The sequence below is a fragment of the Micrasema longulum genome, unplaced genomic scaffold (assembly GCF_059751315.1).
Source record: "Micrasema longulum isolate JH-2025_06_02 unplaced genomic scaffold, ASM5975131v1 h1tg000318l, whole genome shotgun sequence".
Taxonomy (NCBI): domain Eukaryota; kingdom Metazoa; phylum Arthropoda; class Insecta; order Trichoptera; family Brachycentridae; genus Micrasema; species Micrasema longulum.
This window is the reverse complement of record NW_028277522.1, coordinates 741-16,248: the sequence shown is the minus strand read 5'-3', so window position 1 is coordinate 16,248 and position 15,508 is coordinate 741. Positions and strand designations below refer to the sequence as shown.

Genomic DNA, 15,508 nt, shown 5'->3' with positions numbered 1-15,508 from the left:
TTAATTCTACAGGACTGATGATCGACCCCATATAGGAAAAATTCTATTCCTCAAAGTTTATAAGTTGAAGTTTTGTGACTTTGAGAATTTCAAAGTGTTCAGTGATATTTTGTAAACTTCCTAATCTTGTTTAGTTTACTGAAACTGAATAGATAAAAATTGTATAAACTTTTTTTATTCAATTTCTTGGAATTTTTTGCGCGTTATATGCAAAATGGTCACTGATTAAAAGGGTTAAGTAAGAAATGAGAAATTTTTATTTGATTAGGTATACCTACAAATCAGCAGAACAACAATTAAGATTTCTTTTGAAAACCAAATTTATTTTAGTTTTAAAACGTTTCCTCTTGAAAGTCAACATACCTTTTTATGCAGGAAAAGATCTGCGTATTTACTCTCTATTTTAACGAAATATTGTTTGAATCTGCGATGATAAATGAGGAACTTCAGTCCTACGGGAATTTGGATACAAAAAATGTTTTCTTACGTGCGGTAAAAACTTGAGCACTAAATTGTAAAGCAAAGTTTCTTGAAAATGCCAAAAAAATTATGAAAAATATTTTAATAAAAACAAACGAAAAATTATATATGAATCAACCGATGATAAGAGAGTTGTGAAACATTTCCAGTTTACGGTGAGACAATGGACCAATCGGCAGAAGTGACCGAGAAGAAGTGGAAGAGAACTTGAGACATCAAAGTAATTTCGGAAATACAAAACTTAAAAAAATCATAGTGCTGATAATACGATACATAAAAAAAAAATTGTTTAATTGGCACCAACCAGCCACAGTAGTAGAGACATGATGAGATGTCATGTGGGTTCTAAATGGTAAACGATTGATTAGTTGTAACACATTATATTGAAGAAAACGTCTTCTCACACAGTCGTCAAAGAAGAAAACTAAATAGGCATAGAAAAAGGTCTTTGTCTCGAGCGTTTGCCATAGATGAATCAAAAGATGGGTTACATAAATGTTTGTTAATGGGGAGAGTTCCTCTAGATTATGTGACTCGTAACAACACCTCCATAGTACAAAAATATTCAATATTTTTGTGGAACTACTATAGTGAAGGTGTATGTATAGTAGGCTTTGCATGTTAGTGTAATTAATATCTTGACAAAGAGATGTACGTCTTAAAACCGGTAGACATAGAAAAATAAAGTGGTTATACACAAATATTTGCTTACATTAATTGAAATGTTTGACCACAAAGTTAATGCTTTAAATATTAATACTATTTAATTGTCACTTATGGAAAAGATTAGTGAAGAACGGATTGTAAAGCAGGCAACAGCAGTCGACAGAAGACAGGTAAACAGTGTGATTCCTGTGAAGCTCTTGTGTGTGCGAGCCATCTAGTTGTCGAGTTTGCCGGATGTGGAAGTTAAAATTGCCATGCATATTTTACCTCATATTTCCGGTGAAATGGGTTCACGTTCACCCAAAAAAAACACTATCGAATAAATTGAAATTTATTGATTTCTTTTTCTAGTAACTTAATTATTTATTTTCTTGCAGGAGGGTTTGGATTTCTCTCTTTTGAAATAGAAGCTGGAAAGAAACTGATTTTTTACATGTCCGAAGTGTGTGGACCACCAAACTACTTGCAGCCCGGTGATATGGTGGAATTTGTGTTGAATCAGCGCAACGGAAAGTCTTTAGCAAGCAATGTCACCAAGATTGTGTAAGAATTTTTTTTACAAACATTTTTTCCTCATTTTTCTGGATCAAGTATACATGCATGCGTATAAGTAAGTACCTGATAAGTTTATAATGAAATTTGGAATATTTTTCACTTTTTGTATTGAGTTTATTATTTTTGTATTACTTTATGGCTGTTGCTTGAGGATTATTTTGCCTACTTTGAAACACTCAATTTCAGTTTGTTAAAATATCAAAAAGTTATTTGACGGATTTTTTTTTTTATTATTAAAATAAAAAATATTTGTGTTCTTATGATATACCCAAATATTTCAATTTTGGGGGCCATTTTTAGCAAATTGTAAATAACTCACTAATACAAAATGAGAACCAAGTTGTGGTGGAGCAGGGTGCGAAGCTCGGGGCTCTGTGCTCGAGTGCGAATGTTGATGTTAATTGGATACTATGCAAAACAATTGTACAAATAAGTAGGCAGAATTCACCATCAAATTCATACAATTTATTTGCACCATTTTAAGGGTTGTGCTCAACTCGGACGTATATATTTTTTTGAATATAAAATTTATTCAAAATCTTCCTAATTCCATTTTCATACAATCTCTCTCTCATTTTTACAACAACAACATTTAGATTATCTTTCAACTTTTAGACCAATTATAAAAATATGTTAATACCCAATGTAATTCAAACCATTGATGCGGTAAAATGGTGGATAGAGAAACGATTGGTGCAATCTATTTTTGTGTTTGTATATAATGAATTCGGAGTTAGAAGAAATAAATGACACATTCGGGAAATCGATTATTCGGGGAATGATGAGGTAGAGGTTTCACTGTATTCATATTATTTTTAATGGTTCAGTTCCAGAAAAAAACTTTTATTAATACAGTAACCCATTTGCAAATTTTAGTGCTACCAACTAAGCAAGTAAATTAATGTATTTTCTACTGCCTAGCTAAAAATATTTTATAGGTCTGTAAACAAAATAAATTTCCCTGGACAGATTAACCTCTTGGTTGGCAGAATATCCTGTTTGACATTATACAAAAGGTGTGGCTGTGTTTAATTGTCCATTTCACAATCTATATGTATTATAATACTTATTTTATTCCAGAAACTTTGATGGTGATAGTGCCGGGTTTGATGGCGACCGATCTAACAGTTTTGGCAGTTCAGATATGATGCGACCAATAACCAAAGGTTCGTTAAGGATGACAGAGCGACAGGGATCTATTTCTAAAACTAACAAGACTTACAACACTGACCAATCTCAGAATGGTAAAGATTGTTCGCTATTAACACGTTTACTCCTAGCTCCACTAGTTTGTTGCCTTGTGTGAAAAACAGGTCCAATGGAAAAGTATTTTTAATTAGTAAAAATAATGAAATTAAAATTAAACAACTTTGTTTTTAACCACTTTTTTTTTTACCTACCGGTTTTGAAGCTACACAAGCCTCCTAATCAAGGTATACTTTACTAATTTATATTATCCTATTTTGAACAGTGTCATTACTACTAAATATTAAATCCAAACACATGGAAGTCAAGTCTCTTTGTTATGTAGTATTTTGTCTCTATGATGAAGGCGGTGTAGGGTGGGGGGGTTCAATTTTTATTACGGTTAGAGAGGAGTCGACTCTATAAAATATTTTTTATTTGATTTAAAAAAGTGGTTTTATTATAATTTTAATTAAAATGAAAAACCACAAAGTTGGTGCTTCAAATATAAATTTTACAGTAAAAATAATGTTTTAACTGGTTTCGTCACTCAAACTTATGCGTAAAATGATTTGTTGAGCAATTTTTAAAATTTCGCTATTCTAGGCTGGGCAGTGAATCTACTAACACGAAAGTAATCTTTACATTATTTGTACTAATCTTACTAATGTGCCTATTGTTTACTAATCAAGCCAGGGAAAATATGTTTTGTGACATTCTGTATTCAATTTTCTCCTGCAAGCAACTAAACTCCACTGCCATGTAAAAATATATGTATATATTCGAAGTGTGTTCAATAAATTTCACAAACAAGGGTCATAATAACTTTATTTTACAAAATTTCATCTACATTAATTTTGTCTCCTTCAAAATACTCTCCATTCGTTGCTAGGCACTTGTTTCATCTTCTTTCCACTGTTCAAAGCTTCCCTGAAAGTTTCTGGCAGTTAGACTTTTTAGTTTCCTCGTTGTTTCTTGTTTTATTGTTCCCACATCCTCCCAGTGGTGTCCCCTCGTCATCATTTTGAAAAATATAAAGTCAGAGGGGGCGAGATCTGGCGAATAAGAATGTGTGCAAGGATAGTGATTGAATTTTTCGTCAAAAATTCACAAACAACAAACGCTGAACGGGCAGGTGCGTTGTCATGGTGGAAAATCTACCTGTCGCCTTAAACCAAATTTGGTCGCACACGATTTCTCAAGCGCTTGAGAACCGTGATGTAGAAGGCAGCATTTACTGTTTGACCAGCCCTTTTCAACTTTTGATCCGGCGTCTGTAACTTGGGTACGATTTTGGCACAGATTTTTTTAAACCCAAATGTTCCGTTAAAATTGTGTGCACCGTTGATTTACCTAAGTTTTGTTCATCAGCTATCATCTGCACAGTTTTTTGACGATCAGTAAGGACAAGGGACCTCACACGATCAATGTTTTCAGCAACACAAGAGGTTGCAGGTTGTCCAGATCTTGCATCATCCTTGGCGTCTTCTTGGGCCATCTTTAAAACGCTTTATCCACTTAAACACTGATATTTTCCTCAGAGCACTATCACCATAAACAGCCCTCAATATGTCCGTAATTTCTTGCAAACTTTTCATAAGCTTTACCAAAAAAACTTAATATTGAGTCGTTGCTCAGTGATTTTGTCTGAAACCAGTGAGCCAGTGGGCGGGGCTATACATCGCGTCATAGTCGCCATATTGGATCTGTTCGCGTATTTACGGGCACTCGTCTGACTTTGAACTTGCTTCCATCTGGCGTCCCTCAAGGTCCTCTTTTATTCAATGTCTATGTTCATAGTAAAGGTGATTGTTTTAAAAATTCTAAATACATTATGTATTCAGACGGCATGAAGATATACTTGAATTAAAAATATCAATGACTGTCATAAAATGCAGGAAGACCTCACTAGACTGTCAATGTATTGTAAAAATAAATAATATTCAAAAGAAAGACCAGTGCTATCGTTTTCAATTACACATTAAATAATACGAATATTAAATCTGTCGAAACGGTACGTGATTTAGGTATCCCCCTAGACGAAAAATTAACTTTTAATTGTCACATTGATAGTATCACTGAAAAATCTTTTAGAACACTAGGATTTATATTACGCACAGGCAAACCATTTCAAAATACCAATACTCTTAAAAAATTATATTTTTCTTATGTTCGTAGTTTTACTTGAATTTTCTTCCCCTGTCTGGTCTCTTTTTTAATAAAATTCATTCCTGCAAAATTGAAAGAATTCAAAAAATGTTTATAAAAACTTGAACCGTAGTCTACATCTCAATTTCACTGATTATCGCCAAGCGTGCATTTTTCATAGTATTCAAACTCTCGCTTAGTCTACATTCCAATTAGTAACTTGTAGAAGCTGTGCTGCATCTTTTTTATGTCATCTAAACACTAAAATACCTATCTCAAAAACATAGTCTAACAAGCACCCAACCACGTTACACATTGCCGTTCTATTCGTCCAACTATAGAAACCCTTAAAAATTTATGTTAGGCGTGTATAGACCTTGTAGTGTTTCAAATATAGAAATGGTTTTCAAAGAAAAATTTTCATTATGAAATATACAAAAATTTGCTGTGTTTGTTCTCGTTGTGTTTGCCGTACCGATTTTGAGGATGTCATGAAAATATTTCATTCTAAAGTGACAGAAAAAAAGTTACGCGGCTTTAAAAGTCAAAAAGGTGTAGGCAGTCCTTTTCCAGGATCCTTTTCCTGCCGATCACAATTTTGTGATATATGCATGATTCATCATTACTAGCTTTTCGAGTTCATGGTTCATTTCTTCTGCAAGTTCCATTTCCTAACATTATTTATTGATTAAACTTCTTAGATTTTCACGGCCGTTAAGATGCACAATAAGTTTTTCTGGGTTATTATGCCGTGTGTCGTTCGTACTCTTTACCGACATTAATCTAAACGACTACGACACGGTACAAATCCCAAATACATAACGTCACACATAAACGACTACGACACGGTACAAATTCTAAGTACCTAACATAACAAATATTTATACATAAATAACATCAACCCTGATGATGGACGCTGTAACGCGATCCGAAACATCGGTAAAGAGTACGAACGACACACGGCATAATAACAAAGAAAAAGAAAAAAGAGAAAAACTTATTGTGCATTATTTATTGATTCCATACTCAAACATCATTCAGAGATGCTACATAATTTGTTTATAATGGATTTATCATCTTTATAAAACAATAAGCTGAACCCAGCAATGCTTTGCTATTGCTAAATTTTAGTAGAGATGTAACTTTTCGTTGATAAGTAGGAACCTAGGTACTTATTTATGTTTGAACTCCAAAACATAAAACAATTTATTTTCAAATATAGATTTCTTTTTGCAAATGTCAAAATCTGCTCTACTTACCAACAGTGGTGCATTTTGTGTAAGAATCCATTTTTCAAAAATGTATCAAATCTCATTTAAAATTATCTAAGCATTACTAGAAATTCAATAAAAAAATAATATGTAGAAATTATAAGAAAATAATAGGAATGGGATCCTTTAAACGAATGTTATTTGTAAACAAGTTAAGTTTTTATAAGTTTTAGAAAAAATTGTATTCTTCCAATTTTTTGTATATTCATTCTCGGCGAATGCAGCCCTGGTTTAATTTTTTTTACACAAAATTTGATACAAATTCTTTGATCCATTTTTTTTACAAAGTAAACAATGAATACAGCTGAAAATTTTAGCATTCTTCAGGGACATGTATACCAACATAATAAGAAATAGACACTCAGACTCTCCAAACCAGCGAAATTTTGAAATTCCCGTTATTTTCTGAACACACCTCGTATATAGATAATAGTTAACATTGTTTTGTAAATGAGTCATTTCACTACCTACGAATTTTCATTTAGTTGTATAGATGTGTAAATACCTGTCCCAGCTAATAGGTGTCTTCGGTTTTTATGAAGCTTTATTAGGGTAGGGATGTTAAGGTTCTTCTTTTCCGCATCCGCTCATAAGTGGATGTCACATGTCCGCATGTGGACATCACCATTTGCCTCCAGGAGACACTATTGCCAGCCAGCATTTTCGCCTCTTCCCACGTCAATCTAGCGCCCCTTAATTCCGCCGAATAAAGTCAAAAGATCGTCATCGACGGCGTGAGCCTGCAGGTTTAAAGAAGAGGCAACTTTGGTTTAGGTTCTCTTGAGGCATGCGCAGCACGTGTCCAAGCCAGGTCCACCGCCACATCCTCAAGACACTCGTTACAGGAGGCTGCTGCGTCCGTTCTCGGACTTCAATGTTGGTTATAAAATCGATGCTTCCATCCTCAGTTATGTAAACTCACAAGTATTTAAAGCTGTCAACTTTCTCAATCCTTTGTCCATTATTAAAGATAGGCTGATCAGGGTCTGGATAGGATTTTTTGCACATAATCTGAGTCTTTTTTTTGTTAAGGTTACTTCCTAGGTATTTCATTAATTTGCTCCTCTATTGCTACTCTTTAGTAGTCTCTGCTTGAACCCACTGCGTGCATTTTTTTTCAGAGGCATATAGTTTTTAATAATTCTCCACTTCGATGACTTATGAATAAGTACATATTTTTAATGTATTATACTCAAAGCAGTTACTCATTGAATTCCATGGGTTATTAGGTCTCCAGCCGCAGAGGTGTAAATGCATGTTTTGAGAAAATATGTATATATTTTGAAAATTAACAAAGTGAATGACTGCTGATGGAGTTTGAAATAATCTTGCTAACATGTTGGTCTTTTTCTTATAGCAAACTTCCAAATGGACTCACAAACCGTACCAGTAACATTATTTCTGCTCGAAAGAAGAAACGTTCTACAGTGGAGTCGATCAAAGGTAACAATTGTATACTTGATAAAACTATCGCATTTTCAACTAATTACAATAAGGATGTAGAACATTTTAGAGAAGGAAAATGGAAGTCTATGCATTTACAAGGCTTATGACCTGTCACTGTGGTTCTGTTTTTATGCCAACGAAATTTAAACTTATTTTAACACATCAAATGAATTTCGAAAATAATTAAATGTAAAACTGGGGTGCTGTAATACATAAAAAAACATTTGAGAGAATATTTGTATAAAATGTTTGGGGAAAAATGGGTCTACTGGGTCTAATGGGGACGTGAAACGAGGTTCTGTACATTCAAGTTGTGGATTCTCAACCACCACCTTTTGAATAATACTCCTCGTATCTTCTCTACTTTGAACCTGTTCTGCTTATTTGTACTTCCGCACTTCTACTTTGTATTATTTCTTTAACTGCTTGAATAACATCAGTTATATTTTGTATCATATGAATTCTTTATTTCATATTGTATTTTTCAAAAACTTAACTGTGAAAATATGGAGGCATTTAAAATAATTCGTGGTATTAAAGGATCAAGTGCTTTTTGTATGATTCAATGGCAATTTGGTGTACCTTTTCTGGTAATTTATAGGTTTTTTTTTTATTGACAACAATCATTACCTACTAGGTACAACGTCACTTATTTGCCTTACAATTCTTATTTCTGTGTTGTTGCTTGTGATGTTTTATACATTATTTTCACCAAGTCAGCTGCAAGTTTACAGTTGTTTAAGTAATAGTAGTCAACTGCTGCTAGGAGCCACTCCAAAACACTGGCAAACCATGAAAATGGCTCACAAAAAGCTTATTCTTTTGTATTTTCACTTGCTGAATTAAAAATGACTGATTAGTTTTTGCTCTGGAGATACAGTGACATGTCAATTTTTCAAGTTACTATGTTGATAGGGAGGCTATTCATAGACTCTTCCAAATTTAGTTTAATATCTGTATAACTTCACAACGGCAATGTCTTCTTTCTATTCCTGTTGGTCATGCAGTTCACATAAAGTAGACTTATGCAAACTTGAGAGCCCTCCTAGGTTTAATCAAATATGCTGAACACGGGTGGATAATCTGTGGTGATCTAAATGTCATCACTGTACTCTTAGGAATGCAACCGGGGTATATTAAAAATTGATGCTTTTTATGTATATACATATGTTGGACAGTAGGGATAAGAAATCACATTATATTAAAGCAAACTGACCTGCAAGAAATCCAACCTCTTGCGAGAAAAATGTCATTGTCGATCCTCACATGCACCCAAAAGATGTCATTTTTACACCCCTTCATACAAAACTGGATTTAATTTTAAAAATTGACAAAAGTGTGAACTAAAGGCAGGCCTTTAGTACTTGAGACAATTTTTCTAGATTAAGTGACTCTTGCATCACTTAATCTAGAAAATTTGAAGGAAAGTATTTTTATTGGGCAACAAATTCGACAACTTATAAAGGATCCTGCATTTGGTCGAGTTTTGGCGGGGAAAGATAAAGAAGCTTGGGAAGTCTGAAAGGAGATTCATGGATTTTTAGGCAAGAAAATATATGATAACCACACCTAGTTAGTGACAGTAAGTTCCATCAACTCGGATGAAACATATCCCTTTAAATAAATTTTCTCCAATCCCACCAAGACTTTCCTCCTAGTTATGATAAACACGGAGAGATTCCATTAGAGATATTTCGAAGACATCAGGGCCATTGGAAAGAAGTAATGTCTGCAGATTACTGCTGGTCTGTGTGTAAGGATTACAACTCTACAAATATAACTGTCAGGCATAAAATTGCAATGTTCTTGGCATGTGTAATAATTTACACGTATCATTTTCTTTTAATCCATTTAAGTAAGATAGTACTTCCACCTACTGTACATCACAGAAACAAGAGCTAATTTTACTCCCCAAAATTAGTCAAATTTGACTCGTAAAACAAAGCAAACAAAAAAATAAACGTTGGCCAGTGTATTTAATACTATTTTAACTTATTTATATAATCTACACTTTAAAATATTAATTTACTAAAGGCAAAAAAAAGAAAGCTTGACTAAAATGTAACTAGTATAGATCCTTTGTTGAGTTGGGGTAAATAAATTTTTTATTACTATGCATTCTTTTAAAATTCTTGATGTATTTTTTAAAGGAACATACGGGTATTTAAATGCTGAAGAAGAGGGCAAGAAATTGATGTTCTACATGTCCGATGTCAGAGGATCAGGAACCATTCTACAGCCTGGTGATACTGTAGAATATATTGTGGTCACTAATCAGAGAACAAGACAAACTACTGCCTGTAACGTTACCAAAGTCATGTAAGTTATTATCATTATTGTCATCAGCCATTTCATTCCAATTTTTTTTCATGATAATCAAGTAGGGAAGGTAGAGTAGATACTGCTTAGTGTACCTAGTCCTGCCATAAATACTGTTACAAACTGTTTTTATTATTATAAAAAAGCAATTAATTTTACAAAAGTTTTTTTTTATTACTAGGCCAACATGCATATTCCTCTAATTGAAAAATTTATTATTCAAAATGTCCTCCTTGCCTTCACACAGGCCTTTAAACGTGATGGCCAATCGTCAATGGCAGCACGCACGATATCCTTGGAAAAATTGGCCACTGCTTTTTTCAAAGACTGTTTCAAGCTCTCCAAATTTGGATGTCGTCTGCTACAGACCATGGTCTCCAACACTGACCACAATTTGTAGCCTAGTGGATTTAAATCTGGGCTTCCAGAAGGCCAATCTTCAGCTCTAATAAACTCCGGTATGTGATTTTCCAGCCATTGTTGGGTAGATTTTGCCTTATGAGCTAGAGCAGAATCTTACTGGAAGATCCAATGTCTCGAATTGAATATTGTGTCACTGAGAGGCTTAACAACCTTCTCTAGAATGTCATCTTGGTACGATTTCGCACTTGTCTTTACACCCTGCGCACAAAAATAAGTTTAGAAACCCCTTCATAGGAGACACCCCACCAAATCATCACTGTTGCTGGATGATGACCTCTTTGAATTTAGGAATGACTTGAGCGGCTTCTTGAGAACTATGAGCATCTCGTATCGTGAAATAAGTATTTTGCTCTGTTCTTCCTAATGTCCCTTAAAGGTGAAGTAAGCAAATGACCAGTGCTTCTTCGGTAAGCCCCCATCTTTAGGTCAGATTTGATGATGCGAGACATACTTCGAGTCGATGTATTGATCTCCCTGGACGAGATTTTTTGTTTACGGAGCGGATTTCTATGAATTCTGCTTCTGACAGCCCTTATAGCGCCTGGAGTCCGCACAGTTCGAGGACGTCCAGATCTTTGTTGGTTTACAGCGATTCGGTTTTCTTTAACACCCCACTCCATGTTTACTTGTTGACGTTCAACGACTGACTAATCATAGCAATAGCATAAGGGTTGGTACTTTATCTGAAAAAAGAGTTACGGGTCTCTACTTGCTATTGTTTACATTTTATGAATTTTTGAACTCGTCTAACAGCATTTATGGTAGGACTAGGTATACCCTTCATGCCATCATCAAGTCCAAGAGTGTCTTTAAATATTTGTTGGTTCCGTCCATGGTCGCCACTTGAGCACTCAGTGTCCAACGTTTTCCGTCTCTACATGATTGACCCAGTTCCAACTGAGTTGGGCTGCGTTTTTCCTTATAATATTTAAACTTAAAATGAATACAACAGCGAATGCATTTTTGAAATCTGTAATTAATGTGACTTGATATAATATAAATTAAAGAAAAAAAAACTATGTGCAGTGTTTACTTTGGTATTTTACATAATATGAAATAAAATAACAGACCATACAATTTGAAATATTATGTTTTTGACACTTACTTACCTTGGTAAAAGATTGATTTGATTGGGAAATTTTGTATATTTAATTTCAATTAAGACCATAAAATATTTGTACAACATTAACGATTATTGAAAACACCTACTCACTTCAATCTATAAATGGAGTGGTTTGATTAGAAAAGAAGCCTTACACATCATCTTCATTATTTGTGCTGGCTTCAACACCGTTTTTTTTAAACATCCCTGTATAATAAGCATTTCCTGTGACAGTGAAACAGCTCCTCCTGCGAGGCCAGAGAGACTGATTAGCCGACTGCGTACCATATCCTTGGAGGAACAGACTGGTCCGCGCTTGCTCGTGATACGCAAGCCTCGTGGGCCTGATGGCACTCGTGGCTTTCGACCTCGTCAGCCCATTACAGACCAGGGTATGTCATCATACATTTACTTATTTTGGTTGTGATGAAGTTTAGTGCTATTCAAAATTGGATTGAAAAAAATGCTTTCTTAAATAATACCTATAAGAAATCGGGTTGTGGTAGCGGACTCACAATCAGAAATCTGAGGCCCGATACCCACTTTACCCCAGCTTGATTCCCATTTTCTAACAGTTAGTTATTTACAACTCATTGAAAATGGCTCTCAAAGTGGGAATATTTGGATAAATCATAGGAATGCAAATATTTATATCATAGGAATGCAAACATATTTTAATGTTCAAACTAAATTTATAAAACTGTTCATTTCCATATTTTCATACACACATTTTTTTAGTTGCCCATTTCCAGGTAATAAGTTTGCTAAACACTATCCCTTTTTTATTATTGACGAAAAGATTTGTAACGTTTTTCAATCAAATTTTATTATCGTACATGCATCAAACTGAATGAAGTCACAGAAGCGTACAAGTGAGAGTTGAACATAATCTTATCAGGAAAGCCGCTTTTTATTTATTTATTTTACTAGGTTATACAAAGACCCATATTATTTTTTTTTAAAAGCATTTGTAGATGCAATTCCACATTTATTCTTCCATTACAGAAGAATTACATAAGACATTTATGTGGTTTTTTTCATGCCATGTTTGTGGTCACTAATGCTGTAGGCAATAAAATTTTTGTTTACCTGCTTTTTATTCAGTTTGTGCACACACTTTGTGAAACCCCCCCTTTTTTCGTTTGTTCACGTTTTTCAAGGTAGCAAAGTGTAAAACTGAGGAAAACGCTGAAGTGTGGATGTGAAAAGTGTAGGGAAAAATTGATAAATCACATGAAAATAACATTAATGTACTAGGCAAATTGACTGGTGTAATATGCTGCCAGAAAAATTGCAAAGACTGACATAATTGGGGATTATGAACATTTTGACCTATTTTCAATGATATTGCTGAAAATATTTTATATTTTTTCAATCAATATTGTGTTTTTTATTGAATTAAATCAAACATGCTTAAATAATTTTATGTTATTTAAAAACACAAAAATTTAATATTGATTTGCATAAAATACAATGATTTTTCCCCTAAATGTTTGGAAATTTTATGTTTTAGTAATCACTTTTTTTTCTATTGCACCACAAAAAAATTCAGAATTTCAACCAATTGTAGCACATTATAATATATATATACAGAATTTCTGCCATAAAATTAAATGTTCATATTGTTATATTCTAGGAAACATTTGAAATACATTTCGGGTACCGTTTAATATTCTTTTTTTTTTTATTTTGATACAAAGCAAAGCATAACATTATAATTAAAAGGCTTTATTTTGCCTAGTTTTAATCATTTTTTAACATGAATTTTTTTTTTGCAGAAAATCCTTTCCAGTAAATCTCATCAAGGACTCAAATATATAACCAATTATCATAGTGTTCACCTTTCATTCGAACATTCTACCTTATATATTTTAAACTAATATCGTTTAAAACCAGTGACGTGGCATAAAATTGTCATTACTTGTGATCTTTAGTTTTTAAGTCTGTTGGTACAGCTTTCTACAAAATATGTAGTTATATATTTTCCTTTTCTCATTAAATATTTTTTTCACAGAAATACTGAATAGGCAAAACAGATCGACTGAAAGTTGATAACCCATTTATTATTCGTAACTTTAATTATTTAAATTGCGGTCAACGAGTCGTCTGAATCTTGAACTATTTTCTTTATACGTATTATAGGATTATTTAAATTTAGTTATGTGCCAAAAAAACTAGAATTTACAGTAAGTTAATAGAATATTATGGCATTCCTCAGGCAAACCGTATGTCATTTTTTGAGTTTATTAAAGTCATCCTTACTTTGTCAAAAAATTAAGGCTGTAGTCTAAAATTTGAATAAGTCTAATTTCCTGCCAATTGCATAATAATTATAATGTCATATGTAATATAATGTATTATAATTATAATGTATAATAATAATCAATAACAAACAGAAGCAATGAATCTGAATGACTTTTTCATACTTAAATCGCTAAAAAGAGAAAGAAATAGATAAAAATAAGCATAATTTTTGCATCATTATTTAACCCTATGGACGCCAGACATTTAAAGTATAGGTGATGTTTCCATACCAATCAGTTAGTATAATTTTTTTATATCTGTATCTCTTTCTACATGTTATTAAAACACAAAACTTTTATCCCAAATAAATTCTAAATATTCAAAATTGTCATAATAAATCTTTTGCACATTAATTTCTTTAGTCAAGTCAAGATAAACAAAAATCAATAATACATTAATGTTCAGTCACCCGCCATTAGAATACTCACAAACAACTAAAACCCGAGCCGACATACGCTAGGCATCATATTTATTCAGAAGCATTCGGTGCCTATTATGGTCAATAAATGTATTTTGTTTCCGTAAAATATCGTACACTTTACAAACTGTTTTATTAAACTAGAAAATGATGTTTTTTTTACACATTATTTACACGCCCCCCACAGATGTCGAATTCGACAATTTAGGTGGAAAAAATAATTAGATATTGAAATACATTTTTTATAAATAAACACAGTTTTAAATTACTACCGTTTATTAAATAAAAATACTATATAAACATTAAAAAAATGTATTAATATGCAATCTGAATTGAAACAAAACGGGCAATTTATATAAGAAAAATTGGAACTGAAAAAATAAAAATTAACGAAGAAATTATTTTCAATAAATCTTCTATGCATAGATGTCCTCCTCATAATTGTGCGCTGTTATTAATTGTGGTAGTTTTAACAAATTTAAAACCTCTTCTGAATCTGAACAAAATGGGCAATTTAAATAAGAAAAAAATGGAACTGATAAAATATAATATATAATCATGCGCTGTTATATATAAATAAAAATATAAATAAATATCTCCGCCTTCTATGGAGATTTCTAAGTTTGCTTCTAATATCCTGATATATAACAATTTTATTCTGGAACTCGATAGTCTTTTTTTTTTTTTTTCAAGTCCAAGTTATCACGGAAAAACATTAAAAAATTCATTAATTTTATAAATATTACATTACGGTCTCCTTTAAATAATAATGTTGTAAATCAAAACTAAATAAATATACAGTAAAATAGTACATACCAACATTATGCACTTTGAAAATTTCAACTTTTTTCAAACAGAATTAAGAAAAAGACTAAATACTTCGGAGAAATGTACGACACTGAATTGAAATTTGGATCACTGGCGAGACAACACGCATGGTTGCCTCTGTTTGCAACGTCGCCAATTATTAAAGATGCTTGTTTTATTTTTTGGTGTTTTGCTTTCTAAGTTGTATACAGTTATAGTAAAGATACATACTTTTTTCTAAAAAATAAAATTCTTTGCAAATATTATTTATTCCCATAAATTTCATGCACCCCACCAATAGAATACAGAAAACATAATAGCAAGATAACTTATAATGTGCCGTTTTATTATTAACACAAATAGCTTATAAAGTGCAGTTTATTC

The 15,508-nt window shown here is 32.6% G+C and overlaps 1 protein-coding gene across 1 annotated transcript in view; it reads left to right on the top strand.

The window, feature by feature from the left end:
* The window catches only part of LOC148282557 (RNA-binding protein Unr-like), a 29,242-nt gene extending 14,105 nt beyond the window's left edge, over nt 1-15,137 (top strand). The window contains exons 13-19 of the mRNA XM_088224896.1: nt 1,524-1,689; nt 2,782-2,945; nt 4,525-4,600; nt 7,663-7,748; nt 9,902-10,070; nt 11,830-11,987; nt 13,374-15,137. Of these exons, the coding sequence (XP_088081022.1) occupies nt 1,524-1,689; nt 2,782-2,945; nt 4,525-4,600; nt 7,663-7,748; nt 9,902-10,070; nt 11,830-11,987; nt 13,374-13,390 (836 nt within the window). The 3' untranslated portion in view covers nt 13,391-15,137. The remainder of the gene's footprint in view (nt 1-1,523; nt 1,690-2,781; nt 2,946-4,524; nt 4,601-7,662; nt 7,749-9,901; nt 10,071-11,829; nt 11,988-13,373) is intronic.
* The last annotated feature ends 371 nt before the right edge of the window (nt 15,138-15,508 follow it).